We start from the raw sequence: 16508 nt of genomic DNA, 5'->3' as shown, positions 1-16508 counted from the left end.
AACTATGCTGGGGGCTCTGGAAAGGGCCATCCTGATCAGACATCAAGATTCAAGACATTTGTAGATGTTTGTCTAGAAGATAATCCAGCAATCTCAACAGGTATAAATCTGATTCCACTTCAGCACTTGGCCAGTCCAAGATCCAATATGAATACTCTGGCCCTTCAAGTGTCTTTTTGTCTCCATGAATCCTAAAGCGGAGCACTGCATCAATGGTGGAGATGGCACATGCACATTTCGTTTTTATCCCTTTGTCCTATTCCTGCATGGACACCCCTTTCCCAAAGTCTTACCTCACATTTATATGATAGTAGTTGGTACTTTCAGATAGGGGCTATTTTCTGTTAGAGGCCAGCTCTCTACTGAATGAGAGGTTACCAACCTTGTGCAAGCCATTTGATTTCTTAAACTTCTTTATCCACGTTTGCCCCAATCCACGCACAGCACCAGTTAAAACCAGAAATGTGTTTCCAAATCAATGTGTGTAATCAAAAACTGCCCTTTTATACACCATGTCTGAGCAGGTTCTTTATTTTGGCACTTGTACTGTTTCCGTACCTTGAATGTAGGTAGGCGGATTGTTTTCAACATGTAAAGGCAGAAGGCGATTCCCAGAGCATCTTGCAGAACCCATGCCCACCTAGAGAGACAAGAATGTTACTTTCCTGCAGGAGGCACAAAAAGAGCCAATCCAAATCAGGCTCTCTCAACCACATTAGGAATAGTCGCTTACCACCAGGTTGGGCAAAGAACACACGCTACATAGACACATTATCAGTGTTGTCTTTTTTCTCTCTTTTGAATTAACCTTTATAATAGGCTAAAAAACTGAGACAGATGTAAAATTTAGTACCTAGTGCCTTATCTGTTATGACAATAAAGAAAATTGTAGTAGACACGGTGCATTTTGTGCATGCCAATTAAGTCTATGAAAACCAATCAGCTTCTGTAGTTGTCTTGTACCCACATACCCCTCCCCACTTTCTGTCAACAGTCTAGAAGCTGGACATCAAAACAGACTGAGAAAGACTATTAAACATTCATTGCCAGTACACCATTTTTAATCACTGAGACCTTTTCAATAATTGAAGTTAGTGTGTTTGTGAAAGATATTACTGTTTCCAGTGCTACTGAAATTATAATTTATATAGTGAGCTATTACATCATACTATGTATTTAAAATGAATTTCTGATGTCAAGTTGGGGTATTTCATGTACTTATATTGATACAATCTAGGAAAAAACTTTCATATTTCTGCGTGTATTTAATCCAAATTCAATTTTACAAATTTACCTGCAGACCTATTATGGATTAGCAAGGAAGTAACAAACGGACATTGGTCATTTATTCTGGCAGATACAAGTTAGCTTTATTTATTTGCAATAATACCAATAAATGTGCTTCAGTACTGAATTGTTAGTAACATGAGACCTCATCACAACAATCTGCTATTTGCTGAGAAGTAGGGAGAGATCATAGGGTGTTTGTGGAGGGACTTAATGTGGTCTGTCAAATAGCTAAGTAACACTTTTTGAGGTTCAGCTGTATTTACTAACCGAGATAATTTAAAATGAACTGCTCTAAAGTTTGCCACTATTAAAAAGAACAGGAACTGTTATCTACCACAATCTCTACTTAGGTAAGTTACACTGGGCCTTATCTTAGCTCCTCTGCATGCTCTAAAAGCTTATATTCTTACAGAGGGCCAAATATTTTCATTTTATCTGATCATATCTGTTCAGTTAATGTTCCAATTTTCTAGGTAGCCAAGAACAATTTTACTTTGGCAAAAAAAACAACCAAAAAACCAACCCAAGCCCAGAAGTCTACATAGCAATGAAACAGACCTGCAGCCCAAGCCTGGCGAACCCTAGTTGGTTGGCACAGGCCATTTGTAGATGTCTAGTTGCTGTGTAGAGATACCCATAGAGGTCTGCAGTGCTTTAACTCAGTGGCTCTCAATCTTTCCATACTACTGTACCCCTTTCAGGAGTCTGATTTGTCTTGTGTACCCCAAGTTTCACCTCACTTAAAAGCTACTTGCTTACAAAATCAGACATAAAAATACAAAAATGTTACAGCACACAGTTAGAACATAACATAAGAACGGCCATACTGGGTCAGATCAAAAGTCCATCTAGCCCAGGATCCTGTCTTCCGACAGTGGCCAATGCCAGGTGCTTCAGAGGGAATGAACAGAACAGGTAATAATCAAGTGATCCATCCCCTGTTGCCCATTCCCAGCTTCTGGCAAACAGAGGCTAGGAACACCATCCCTGCCCATCTTGGCTAGTACATCCCCTTCACTACCTATACAAACTAACTAACAATTTATTTTTTTAATCCCGTTCCTATCCCACCCTGCAGTAAACACTCCCAACCATTCCGGCATTGTTTCTTGCATTTTTATGCTGTTTCCACCTGCAAAAACCTTAGATCCCGCAAAGCCAGCAAGAGAGAGAGATTCCCCCATGCTGTTTAAAAACAAAACAAAACCTCAACAGTCAGTTATATAAAAATGGAATTCAGACAATTTTTACTGTAAACTGGCAAGAGATTTAGTATTTTCCCACAAATTACAACAGTTTGCGTTTTTTTGCCCATCCAAATCCACCCGCAAAAAAGTACATTTTACTTGCTCCCTCTATTATGGCAGCAGGTCCTGTGGGACCCATGGGATCCCAGTCCCACTGCAGAGTTCTAACATACAGATACTGCTGGCCAAAAGACTCTGAACTTGAGTGCATGAGGTACATGTGCATGGACAAGAACTCAAAGGAGAATTAGTAGTTAAGTGATCTATACCAAATGAGTAATTCAGGTTTCAGAGTAGCAGCCGTGTTAGTCTGTATTCGCAAAAAGAAAAGGAGTACTTGTGGCACCTTAGAGACTAACCAATTTATTTGAGCATAAGCTTGAAGTGAGCTACAGCTCACTTCATTGGATGCATTCAGTGGAAAATACAGTGAGGAGATTTATATACACACAGAACATGAAAAAATGGGTGTTACCATACACACTGTAAGGAGAGTGATCACTTAGGATGAGCTATTACCAGCAGGAGTAATGGTTTTAACAACAGCCCAGATGAACCATTCCAAACAAACACCTGGAGCCACATACCCAAATCATGGGCCAGTCCTATATCCCTGTCCAGCATGAGACTGGACGGGGAGGATTCCACCCAGCAGTGGAACTCACGGCCTAATTTCCATTCCCATTCTGGAAGGTTGAGGCCCTGCGAAGTGCAAGACCACCCAGGACCCCAGTGGCAGCACAATGTGCTGTGCCTATGAAAACCTGGGCTTGGTAGCAGGTACAGCTTTATGAACCATGGGTCAGTGGGCTCAGAGTACAGTGCAGGGATGAAGTACTCAGTTCCTGGAAGATGTGGTTGACAATTTCTAGCTGCCTAAATTCTGCAGCCCCTCCTCCCTTCCTGAACTCAGGAGCAGTACAACACAGGCTTTTGAGCGGGTCTGTTAACTTGTTCTCTTGGACAACACAAAGTATTCAGTATTACAGTGACTCATTGGACTTACTGATCTTCATTTCTGAAGACTCCCCAGACCACACTAATAGAGATACAAAACACAGCCAGAAGCAACATCCGGACCTGCGGACGCTTGTGAAAATATGGCAAGTTGTTGTCAGGGATTCTGAAAGTGGAAAACATACCATGTAAACATTAACAGACAAAGGGAATATCAAGGGCACTTTAGGTAAAGCTTTGAACACCAAAGAGGCATACTGGAAAACAACCACTCAGACCTGCTCCTGATTTTTGGCACAATTACCCTTTTTCAGTTTAACATTTTAAATTATGCAGCAACAATCCAAGTCTAACTCCGACCTAACACCCAAGGGAAGCATCCAATACTCTAAGACTTCATGAAACATATTTTTGACTTTAAAAAGTATGCAAATGGTCAAATACCTGCACTTCCCCAATGGGAATCTTCTTACAAAGGGAGACAGACAACTGTAGAGACCAATGGAGGCAGCCAGGCAGAAAATCCCTATAATAACATAGACTGAAAGAGTAAAATTAATAAGTGATGGTACGATACCAGACACTGTCCCTCACATCTCAACCATGTGGCTCTCCATATCCCCAAACTGGAGAAAAGAAAACCATATTAAAAAGTGTATTAAAAGCCATCATTGCTATCTAGTGGGATTATTCAGGTAAATGAAAAAAGTTACTTGTTCATGCAAGACAACAGCCAGTGGCAAGACAGGGAAGAGGTTGTTTACAGTTTTATAGATAGAAGGTTAAACTCCCAAGGGGATTCTGAAGTATTACTGTTTGCACCTGAGGTCTCTTACTACTTAAATATTGTTGAATTTTTTCTAGCTCATCCTCTATTAGTTGCCCATTTGCTCTTATGCAATAGACTTTGTTGCATGCAGTTATTAATAGATAACAAGCTGTATCTTGCAAATATTTAGCAGTTTGCCTTTAAATTACACCAAAAAATGGACAGCTATTTACCACTTTACTGGTCACATACTCATCTGGTCACTATGTGGGTTTTAGAGTAACAGCCATGTTAGTCTGTATTCGCAAAAAGAAAAGGAGTACTTGTGGCACCTTAGAGACTAACCAATTTATTTGAGCATGACCTTTCGTGAGCTACAGCTCACTTCATCGGATGCATACTGTGGAAAGTGTAGAAGATCTTTTTATACACACAAAGCATGAAAAAATACCTCCCTCCACCCCACTCTCCTGCTGGTAATAGCTTATCTAAAGTGATCACTCTCCTTACAATGTATATGATAATCAAGTTGGGCCATTTCCAGAACCTGGATTTGTGCTGGAAATGGCCCAACTTGATTATCATGCACATTTTAAGGAGAGTGATCACTTTAGATAAGCTATTACCAGCAGGAGAGTGGGGTGGGAGGAGGTATTTTTTCATGCTTTGTGTGTATATAATAAGATCTTCTAAACTTTCCACAGTATGCATCCGATGAAGTGAGCTGTAGCTCATGAAAACTTATGCTCAAATAAATTGGTTAGTCTCTAAGGTGCCACAAGTACTCCTTTTCTTTATGTGGGTTTTGTTAATCAGTTTTATTAATATGTTGATATAAAGGATTTTCTTCTTCCATTCCTTACATAAAGATGGGGCATAAAAACATGTTGCTCTACAAAGCCTTTAATGGTTATTAGCTGGAGCTCATTTCAGTGAATTAAACTTTCAAGCTACATTTCCAGGTCCCTTTCTGAAGTGACCATATAATTTAACAGTAATCTACTAAATTACATGATAAGTGTATAAAATCTGATGCTGCTTTCCATGTTTTAACAACATTAAAATGACTAAGAAATCAGTTTATACATTTCAATTACACAGACCTCTCCAGACAAGACCAAGAGCATGGGGCACTGAGTTCCACATCTAAGTGGGGATTCATAGATTTTAAGGCCAAAAAGGACCATTATAATCATCTAGTCTGAATGCTTCCATAACACCAGCAATACCTGCATCAAGCCTAGAACTTGTGGTCAAGCAAAAGCAGAAAGTTTGGAACCTTGATTAAAAACTTCAAGCAATGGGGAATCCACCATGTCCCTATCTAAATTGTCCCGATTACCATGTTTAAAAATCATGCCTCGTTTCTTTCCTAAATCTATTTAGCTTCAGCTTCCAGACACTGGATCTTGTTCTGCTTTTGTCTGCTACATTAACGAGCTCTCTACTATCAGAAATCTTGTCCCCTGGTAGGTATTTATAGACTGTGATCAAATCAGCTCTTAAGCCTCTCTTTGATAAGCTAAATAAATAGAGCTTCTTAAGTCTTTAATTGAGGATGGGTAATATGGCTTCTTAAATTTAATCTCTAGAATACTAGTAGATCAGACCTGGGCACATGACCACCCCTGGAAAGCTTGCATTGACAAGGAGAATGTGTAAGCACTCTAGTGGTTCTTTCTCCATCTCAGTTTCTATGATTATTATGAAAGAAGGAAGTTCCAGTCCTTAAGATATGATCTCAGGGAAGAGACAGTCACCTCTCACTGAGGTGCTAGAAGTACACCCAAGGGAATTCTACACTAAAAAATTAAAAATTCTGTACCAAAAAAATTAAAAGTTCTGTGCACAATATTTTAAAACTATGCACATTTTATTTGTTAAATAAATAAATAAATGTGGATCTCCAGCATGGTAATGGGGAGCATAGGCCACTGGCTGCAGAGAGGTGGGAGATCACCCTGCAGCCCTCCTTCCTTCCCACCCAGGACATGAACTTGGCGGTGAGGCTGCATCTGACCCTGACACAGTGCAAGGGCCGGGCCTACCCCAGAAACACCCTGCGGTCCTGCCCCTCTGTGTCACGTGCTGGCAGGTTGGCTCAGCCCGGCAGGATCCAAGTGTGGAGGGACTTAGTGTGGGGGATCCAGGTTTGTGTTGAGAGGGTTCTGTGTGGGGCAGTCTGGGTGGGGCGTCTCAGTAGGGGTCTGGGTGTCGATCTGGATGCACAGGGGCTCTTTGCAGGGTTCCAGATGCAGAAGCAATGGGACTCTGTAGGGGTTCCAGGTGAAGATAGTTGGGGCTCAGTGGGGGGGGCGGCGGTCTGCTGTGAGGGGATGGGGCTCAGCGGGGTGGGGGGCGGTCTGGGTGTGGAGGGCTCAGCAGTGGGGTTCCATGTGGTGGGGGAGTGGGGCTTGGGTGCAACTGGTTGGGGCTCAGTGGGGTGGGGGGGCTGGGTGCGGGGGGCTCATTGAGGTGGTCCAGGTAGAGGAGGGGGGGCTCAGCAGGGGGTGGTGTGGGTGCAGGGGTGGGGCTCGGCCCGGAGTTTGGGTGCAGGGGGGCTCCAAATGCAGGGGGTGAGGCTCAGTGGGACTGGGGTTTGAGTGCAGGGGCTGGGGCTTGGCAAGTGACTGGGACTTGGCAAGGGGGGTCTGGGTGCAGGAGGGCTCCACATTCAGGGGTGAGGCTTGGTGGGGTGAGGGTTCAGGTGCGTTGGGGGTCTGGGTGTGGGGATGAGGCTTGGTGAGGGGGTCTGGGTGTGCGGGAATCCGGATGCACAGGCGTTGGACAGATGGGGGAGCCGCTCTCCATACAGTGACGACTCTCCCCGCAACTGAGGAGCGATGGGGGGCAGGAAGCGGGTGTGTGTGTGTGGAGCTTCCTGCAGCTGGGGGTGGTTTCTGGAGGTGAGTCTGACCTAGCCGTAGCCCTAGCCCTTCCTGCAGGAGAAGAGGAAGTTCCACCCTCCCCTGCCCCCAGCCCAGCTGGGACTAGCAGCTGAGTCCACTGCAGGATAGGAGCTACCAGCTGGGGTGGCCCCAGCCTCCCACCCCGGGTGATTTACCTCTCTGCTGGCTACTCCAGGAGCCCGAAACAATGCATCCACACTGCCGGGGAGGGGTGCATGACCGCTCTTGCAGTTTTCCTTGCTTCCCCATCAGAAAGTCAGTTGTGGGGAAGAAAAGAAATCTGCAGAGGACATTGAAGAATGAAATAAAAGATATATATTAAAAAACCCTGCTGTTGCAAACCTCTTTGTTCTACATTTTGGGCTTAACTACTTCATGATGTTCCTTTAGAGGAGAAAAAAATTCCCCTCTGGTTTTTGCTGGTGAGATAAAATTATTTAACAGATCTAAATCAGTATGTTCCTGGAAGGTTAACTAATATATAGTCTGATTTTCAGCTCAGAAACACTGTAACTCAAATCTTTTCTGACCATTGGATGGCATGGATTCAAAGCTGAAGACCACAGGGATGGAACAGCAAACACTGCTGAGAAAGAGACTACAGTAGCCATGAAACATTTTAATTCAGAGACTGATCTCCGACTTGCATTTCTACTCTGAGAAGTGACTAGAAATGGCATATCAAGGTTTCATGTCTATTACACATCAATAAGATGAGATAAAATTTTCTCAGGTTAGAAGTAAAAAAAAGGTGTGTTTGTAAGAAAAAAAAAACCCACAACAACCTGGGATTCGAGAGTAATAGTTTCCTTTCTAGCTTGGGCATCACCACCAAAGATTTTGCTACCCACATTCTGACACCAGTTACATCTGTGCAATCCCATTCACTTCAATGGGGCTACAGAAGGGTAACTGAAAACTGAATTTGGCCCTGCAATGGGAACTTCACTAACAGTCCTGTTGATGCACAAGCTACATGGCAATCCAGTTTACCCTCAAAGAGATGTGCAAGTCCTCAGAGCTACCAGAAGTAGTAAAAAGCATGTCTGTCACTGGAATAAGTAGATGAGACTCTAAACAAACAAAGGAATCTAACCTGTTTATGAAATGGCAGCCATTTTTACAATCACTTTTCAAACTAGGTATAAAATAAGACAATTTTATAGAAATATAATAAAAAAGCACCTAAGTGGTCATAGAAGAAATAAAGAAGGACCAGCATAGAGCAGCACATCACCACAAATACACAGATCATGATGGGAGTGACATCAACTGTTTCATCATCATGTTTTTCTGCCCCATCATCTCGTTTGTGCTTCATGTATCGCCTGAAAGAGAGCAGCATGTCGATAATCAGATCCTGCAGTGAACAGACAAGGGCTCTCATCCTTCATGGTGCACAGCACAAAAAGGGGGAGCAATGGGAGGAAGAGGATGAGAATGAGATGACACCTGGGCCTGCATGGAGTCAATGGAGCACCACTTTTTCCTTCTTAGGAAAGGGAATATATAAAATTTCAGCAACGGGTCTCAATGAACATAGTGTTTAAAAGATGAAATATTTAATATTTTAAAATATGAAAAGATGCTCAACACATGCTGCAAAACATTCACACTTTAGTCAACATTTGATTAAAAATATTTGTTGTATTTCTTGCACTAAAATTATCATTGGGTGGATAAATAAATCCCTCTCTAAATGAAATTATACTAGTAAGAAAAAAAAAGTTATCTAAAATATTTTCTATGAACTGAAAAACACCAATAAAAGCCTAAAGGAGCCCTTACAGAGGCCCAGATAGGAAGACTAAGATTTCTGCTGGATTCTTCTTTTTAACATTTTAAAAACGTGCTCCAAGTTTTTTCTTTGTAAATTGAGGCACCAAATTTCCGTAAATTCAAATTATATTGAAGTAACTCCAAAGATCATTGTTTAGTTGGTGTTGGTCCTGCTTTGAGCAGAGGGTTGGACTAGATGACGACCTGAGGTCCCTTCCAACCCTGATATTCTATGATTCTAGGCTTGCCCACACATATATTTATCACTTCAGTGTTTTCCCATTTCAGATGCACAGGCCCAGCCACCCCAACAGCTGGAGCAGTGCCGCTTTGGGCTTCTCTGAATCATATTTGCTAAGCATTCTTTGAACCATAACAGAACTCAAGAACATCTGCACAACATGGCACTCAATTTGCTCTACTTACTTTTTCACATCCCTGCTTCCTGCCCAATAGCCTCCAATTGCAACGGTGCCCACAGCCATTACAAAGATAATCACCATGTTATAGTCAAGAACAGGCTCATTTGGCGCATACATTGCCACCTTCACTGATCTGCCAAAACTCTGTAATAGAAACGTGATAATTACAAACTGTTTAGTGTTTCAGCCTCATCAGAATCAACTATTTCTTTGAACCCAGTAAGATAATTTCTATTGCTATCTATCTATGTGAAAGTGTTTTGTCAGTTCCCCTCACTCAGCCTTCAGCCTGATGTTGACAGCTCCATTGTTTGTAGTTGGCGGTTTAGCAACATGACCCACGTCCTCCAAGAGAACCATGATGGGATTTTCAAAACTGCTCCACATTGACTCAGGTGCCTCAAAGTTAGAGGAACACTGAGTGCTTTTGAAAATTCCCACCCTTCATGTCTTCTTACTTAGCCTCCTCCTCCCCAAAAGCAAGATTCTCCAAAGAGGAGTGGAGTAGCTAAGGATGGCTACATTTTTGAAAGAAGTTAACCTGCTGACCTCAAAGAAAACAAACTAGTGGCAGAATCTCCTTAGTTCAATGTAGATGCCATTAACTTGATGATGACAATCTCGTACCCAGAGAAACGCTTCTATGCACGTTCCCAAGGTAGAGAGGACTGGAAGCCCCTTTGATAAGAACTAGAAAAGGACTTTTGGTTTTTTTTATGCAGTCGATAAGACACATGGCCCAAAGAGGTTATGTTATTTGTTTTTTTACAAAAGCACTCAGAGGCCTTCTCTGTGCAGGGGGTTTATTTCACACCAAGTTGACACGCACTAGTTGGCGTGCAGTATGTAAGCCATACCAATAGTGTGCATATGGGATGGTTATGCTGTCTTTCAATTCGCATCATTGCATACATGTGGTGGAGTCTTGTTGTGTACTAATCTTGTGGCATTCTGGGAAGATACCCATGATCCTCTGCTTCGCTGCTGAGCAGTGTGTATTCTCGGATTTTTCTCATTGTGCATTGCAGATGCATAGTGGAAGCCAGGCAGAAGCCAGTGGAATTCTGGGACTTGGGGTCAAATTAAAAAAATCCTATAATTCTGCTCTCTCCATCCCTTGCTTCTTCTCCTTCTGCGCAGACTAGTGCCAGTTTCAAATTGCTGTCAGCCACCACAGACCAGACAATGCACTGTGGTGCTATGCTGGCAACTGCGAATACACAAAGGCTGTTTGGACTTTATTTGTGCTCTCAGAGCTGAGTGGGCTTGGTTCTGGACTTAACCTGCCACACTACCAAACAGATGATGTGGCTGCAGCAGCAGCAGCGGTGGGAAAAGGAGGATGAAGGAGATACTGAGCAACCTTTACTACAGGAGCTGTTCCTGGAGTAGTTTCACACCGTGCAGCACCATTTCTGGGCTTAGGAAGCCAGAGTCGATTGGTGGAAAAGGATCATTCTCCAGACCTGGGATGACCAGCAGTGGTGAGAGAATTCCAGGATGGTGAAAGCAGCCTTTTCTGAGATATGTGCTGACCTGCTCTGGAGCTGCAGTGGCAGCATACCAACATGCAGTGCTCCACAGCTGTTGAGAAGCAGGTCACCCTTTCTGTCCGGAAGTTGGCCACCCCTGAACATTACCAGTCCACAGCCAACCAATTTGGCATAGGGAGATCAATTGTTGAGGCCATTGTCATGCAGGTGTGTGATGCCATGCCTAAGGTACTGTTGCACTGGTTATAAAGTCTGGTAATGCTTAGGAGATTACTGATGGCTTTGCACGCACGTGGCTCACAAATTGTACTGGGGCAATTGATGGGACCCATGTGCCTATCATTTGCTCCCCGACCAGTGCACAGTGCTTATAAACAGAAAGGGGTATTTTTCCATGGTGCTCCAAGGCCTGCGTGACCACCATGGCAGGTTCACAAACATAAATGCAGAGGCATCTGGAAAAGTCCATAAACACAGGTTCTTTTGGAACTCTCCCTATTTACCTTAATGACTAAAGGAGACTATTACCCCAGGATCACCATGGACATTAATGGTATGGACACTGCTCTGGTTATCCTGGGAGACATGGCTTAACCTCTGCTTCCCTGGATAAAGAAGCCATTCAGAACCACTTGGACAGAAGGAAGGAACTGTTTAACTATTGCCTCAGTAGCTGCAGACAGTGGAATGTGCATTTGGCCATCTGAAAGAAAGGTGGCACTGTTTATGGGCTAGGTTGAAAGCTGCAGAAAACAACTTGCCTAACTGCATGCTGTATTGTGCACAATACTTATGAGCATAAGGGAGAAAGCCTTAACAAGGGGTGTGGTGCTAGGTGCAAAGACATGCTCAACAGTTTGAGCAGACAGCAAGGCATCCATTAGAAAATGAAACGTCAGGGCGAGGGGATGCCTCTTATCTTTAGTCTCAGGCCTGAAAACATGCAGCTGTACATTCAGCTGTTATGGCGGGGGTGGTGGAAGGAGAAGAATGGATTGTATACATTGTAGTCTCTTTTATGGGTGGCAGAAGTGGCACATTGTGGCAGTCCTCATTTTATCATGTGTGCACCTTTACACTTTCATAAAAACCTACGATTTACGCAAAATTTACAGATTTTCTATATTATGCACTGCAGATTCTTTATGAATTAATTTTAATGGTTTTTATTATTAAACAATTTAGTATCTAACAACAAGAAATAACAAAGCTTTAATTAAAACAACAATGAAACACAGCTTTAAAGTGACACAGTGCAGTGGAGAGCAGCACACAGCAATAGGTGGATTAAGAGTGGGGCTCCAATTCATGGACGAGTATATGACTTGCCTCTGCTGCTTCTTCTCATTTTCCGGTGTTGCATGCCTGGGCTCAAAGTTAGCAGGGGCATTAGATAGCTCAAAAGAGCCGGGCTCGCAGGTGCAATTGTCCTCACTTCCCTGAGTTTGGGAGGGGAATGGCAGGGGGAGCATGGCTGTGGGAGCACAGTGGGGGAACATATGCTGGTGTTCCCAGTACCCTGTATTGTCCAGGGGCTGCAGACATGGCTGGGTCCTGGTTACGGGCACTGTATTGTCTGTGTACCAGCTTGTAGCATGCACCACAGCAGAGCATTCTCCTTCTGTATTGTCTCCAGGAGTTGCCTCTGCATGTCTCTGGCCACTGTAACACTGTCTCTGGCTAGCTCCCTGTCATTTTCCCTCTCCAATCTAAAATACAACCTCCAGTTCTCTCTTGTTTATTTTTTTTGGAGGGGTTGGGATGGGAAGTCATCAGCCATAGAAGGTGATGGAGGCATGACTGCCTCATCCAGCGATGAAGAGGAGATGGCAGTTTCACGGATGGCCTCCTCATCTGCCCTAGCTTCCTGTTCCTCAAAGGTTTCCAGTGTGGGGGTTGGTTGGCGAGGGGTAGGTTGCAAAACCTTGATTTCCCTATGAGATGGTACTGGTGGTCTGGCAAACTGCTGTCGATAGGCCACCCAGCAGCCCCAATGTGGTCATTGTGGTCCATATAGAAGGGAAGGTGGCATATAGGGTTGATTCTATCACCCTTGGTGATCAGTAAAATACTCCTGATTAGCTGGAAAGGGATTCCTGAAGGGGTATGTTGGTGAATCCCTGACTGAAACAGAGAGGACCCATTGAGAATCTTCTTCATCTTCCACATCAACCCATGTGGCGGCACCTGCTGAAAGTGGATGAGTCTCCTGTGGTGATGGAGGACAGTGGCCTGGAGACTGTGGTCTTGATACTGAAAGGTGCTCGGTACCATAAAAAGCAGAGTCTCTGGTTCATTTGATACCTTGGTCCTTAGAGTATCAGAATTCCCAAGGTACCAAGAAGGAATCCGGTCCCAACATGGTGGCATGTTCCAACGATGAACGCACCGCAGTTGAAGGGGGCATTATTGTTTGTTCAGTGCTGAAGATGCCGAATGCACTGGTACCAGCAGTTGGACAGACTGCATTGGTACTGAAAGCTGGGCTGGACACATAAGTACCGATGACTGGGCCAAACTCGACATGTCCTACGCTTGCTCTCTTTGCTGGTAGAGGGTATCGGGGCCCTAACAGAGCCATGTCTTCTACTTGCAGCTTTGGGGCTTCACAGCCCCACCCGTATCAGTGGAGGAGTCCTTGGCCTCAATAAGAAAAGGAGTAGCTGTGGCACCTTAGAGACTAACAAATTTATTTGAGCATAAGCTTTCATGAGCTACAGCTCACTTCATCAGATGCATGTCAGATAAATTTGTTAGTCTCTAAGGTGCCACAAGTACTCCTTTTCTTTTGTGAATACAGACTAACACGCCTGCTACTCTGAAACTTGGCCTCAATAGTTCCCTCAGAGACCAAAGACTTGGTCCAGAACCTGGTCCTTTTTGGAGCGGGCTCTTTGATGGGCGTCTCAACCCTCCTCTTTTTGGGGAGCCTCTAAAGTCTTCCCTTCCTCAGGAAAAGCCTGCCATGAGGTAGACGAGGCTCTGAATCTGTCTAGGGACAGATGTACAGGGATGTCTCCTGACCTGGTTCTGGTCACAGGAAGCAGTCTTAGCTTGATCTTCATTGTCCTAGACTTGAGGGCCAAACAGATGTTGCACTTCTGGGAGAAGTGGGACTCCCCCAAGCAATGGATGCACTTAGAGTATCTGTTGCTTACAGATATAGCCTTTCAGCACGAGAGGCAGTGTTTGAAGCCTAGCGAGCTGGCATACCCTGCCAGGAAAACAAGAGAACAAACAACCCCCTCACTACCTATACAAACTAACTAACTAAACCAGTGGTTCCCAGACTTGTTCCGCCGCTTGTGTGGAGAAAGCCCCTGCCGGGCCGGGCTGGTTTGTTTATCTGCCGCGTCCGCAGGTTCGGCCAATCGCGGCTCCCACTGGCCATGGTTCGCTGCTCCAGGCCAATGGGCGCTGCTGGAAGCGGCGGCCGGTACGTCCCTCGGCCCGTGCCGTTTCCTGCAGCCCCCATTGGCCTGGAGCAGTGAACCGTGGCCAGAGGGAGCCGCAATCGGCCGAAACGGCGGATGCGGCAGGTAAACAAACTGGCCCGGCCCGGCCGGGGCTTTCCCTGCACAAGCAGCAGAACAAGTTTGGGAACCACTGAACTAAACTCACAACTAACAACCACTACACTAAATATTGACAGGTTTCAGAGTAACAGCCGTGTTAGTCTGTATTCGCAAAAAGAAAAGGAGTACTTGTGGCACCTTAGAGACTAACCAATTTATTTGAGCGTAAGCTTTCGTGAGCTACATGCATCCAATGAAGTGAGCTGTAGCTCACGAAAGCGTATGCTCAAATAAATTGGTTAGTCTCTAAGGTGCCACAAGTACTCCTTTTCTTTACACTAAATATTGTAACGCTAAGGAAAAACAGAAAGGCTGAGGCATGCTCAAGGTGGACACACTAAGGCTCCAACTCTGGCCAAGGCAGCTGAGAAGGAACTGAAGGTGGTTCACCCACGCATCCCTATAAAGCTTCGGTGTCTGGCACAAAGAGGCTTAGAATGCACGCGTAGGCCAAATGGACACTGCTAGCTGAAAGCCTCCAATCAAGTGCTCAAGAGGCGCATGTGCAGCTGAGGGGAGCACCCATAGGGACACTACTCAAAAAATAGAAGTTAGTATAGCAGTATAGTGCAATAATAAATTGTAAAGACAGATATATGCCAAGATTCCCTTGAGAGGTTCTGCCTCCCGGCTGGGTTTCCTGCTGAGAATCAGGATGGCTTCTACTTGCTCACCCTCAGCATTTTGAGTTCTAAAGAGATTCTGGCTTTCCAGGGAGAGCTCTTCACTGCCCTCCTCATTCTCCTCCTTTGATGCCTCGTGCTGCTTATCCATGGGAAGAGGGAAATGCAGGGTCCACAGCTTCCTTGGGCTCAGTAGTGGTGCAACTACTTAAAATCCTGCGCAGCTCCTCAAAAAATGGACAGGTTATATTTCCATGGCCAGTCTGTTTCCTAGCATCCCTGGTTTTAGCATAAGTCCTCTTGAGCTGTTGGCTCTTTATCTGGCACTGGTCAGCAATCCAATTTTGACCACCTGAGGACCTCTGACCAGCAATGTCCACAAACACATCTTTATTCCAGTCGCTGCCCCAAGAAGCTGTTCCACCAATACTTCTCCCCAGATGGTGAGGAGATCTAGGGTCTCAGCATGGCTGCTTGAGGCATGTTGTAAATGCTGCTGGAATGATATTGCTACAGTGTCAATATATAGGAATCAAGGAGCAAATGGACCAATCCTGGCATGTGCCAAATTTTAGTTAGGGGGAGGGGACATACAGTCAACTTGACTACAGAGCAGTAGAGGGCACACAAGTAAACACACAGGTCAGTAACAGATGCCTGCAAAACAGCGTGAGACAGCAGTTGGACGACTGCCAAAGTAGTGTGCAGCAGCACTGTACGCACATGAACTGACCACACAAACTCAACTTATATCGAACTTAGCACACCTTGAAAGAGGAGTTCAGAGTTTGCAATAAATGCAGAGTTGGGGCAGGCTAATGAATTATATTGTGTGTATGCAGGTATTTTCACACCAGAGTAACTCGATTTAGTGTGGAGTAAATCTCCCGTGGAGATAGACTCAAAACCTTAGTAAAAATATTTGAGAACAAGGTGATGGTTTTACTTATTCATGATATTGGTGTCAAGCCCAAAGCATTCTAAATTATACCATCTCATTTAGTGCCCACTGGGTTTCACACTGAAGATACAGCATAAGCCTCTCTGTAGAGAATTTCATTTTTGTGGATACTTAAGACAGGAAAAATAAGCTTATTGGTTTACAGTAACCATTCACTCATTGAGAAAAGTGCCCATCTTAAAAAGCTTCTAAAATGCACTGCAAACACACTGCTGTGGCATGACATGCTTCAGATGGTATAAGTGAAATTGTTCTATAAAGTGCTTACCTTTCCAATATCTAACATGTCAGTGTAGCTGAGCAAAGCCACAGGAATATCAATCTCTTCATACTGACTCCAGTTACCTTTTGGGGGAGCCTGAAAGTCAGAACAGAAGTCTTTGTAGAGCTGGCTGTATTTCTTTAGTAGAGGTAAAGGTCTATTTCTAATCATTTGAAAAGTTTTTGAAAGGAACAAGACATATTAACATTTGGGATTATAAC

The 16508-nt window shown here is 44.2% G+C and overlaps 1 protein-coding gene across 1 annotated transcript in view; it reads right to left on the bottom strand.

Moving 5' to 3' along the window:
- Nucleotides 1–16508, bottom strand: part of SPPL2B (signal peptide peptidase like 2B) — an 83495-nt gene that overhangs the window by 17700 nt on the left and 49287 nt on the right. Inside the window, 6 exon segments of the mRNA XM_037886004.2 lie at nt 559–640; nt 3544–3660; nt 3939–4035; nt 8358–8500; nt 9378–9517; nt 16294–16383. Of these exon segments, the coding sequence (XP_037741932.1) occupies nt 559–640; nt 3544–3660; nt 3939–4035; nt 8358–8500; nt 9378–9517; nt 16294–16383 (669 nt within the window).

The sequence above is a fragment of the Chelonia mydas genome, chromosome 25 (genome assembly GCF_015237465.2).
Source record: "Chelonia mydas isolate rCheMyd1 chromosome 25, rCheMyd1.pri.v2, whole genome shotgun sequence".
Lineage (NCBI taxonomy): Eukaryota > Metazoa > Chordata > Testudines > Cheloniidae > Chelonia > Chelonia mydas.
The sequence above is the reverse complement of the archived record's forward strand: the minus strand, read 5'-3'. Positions and strand labels throughout refer to the sequence as shown.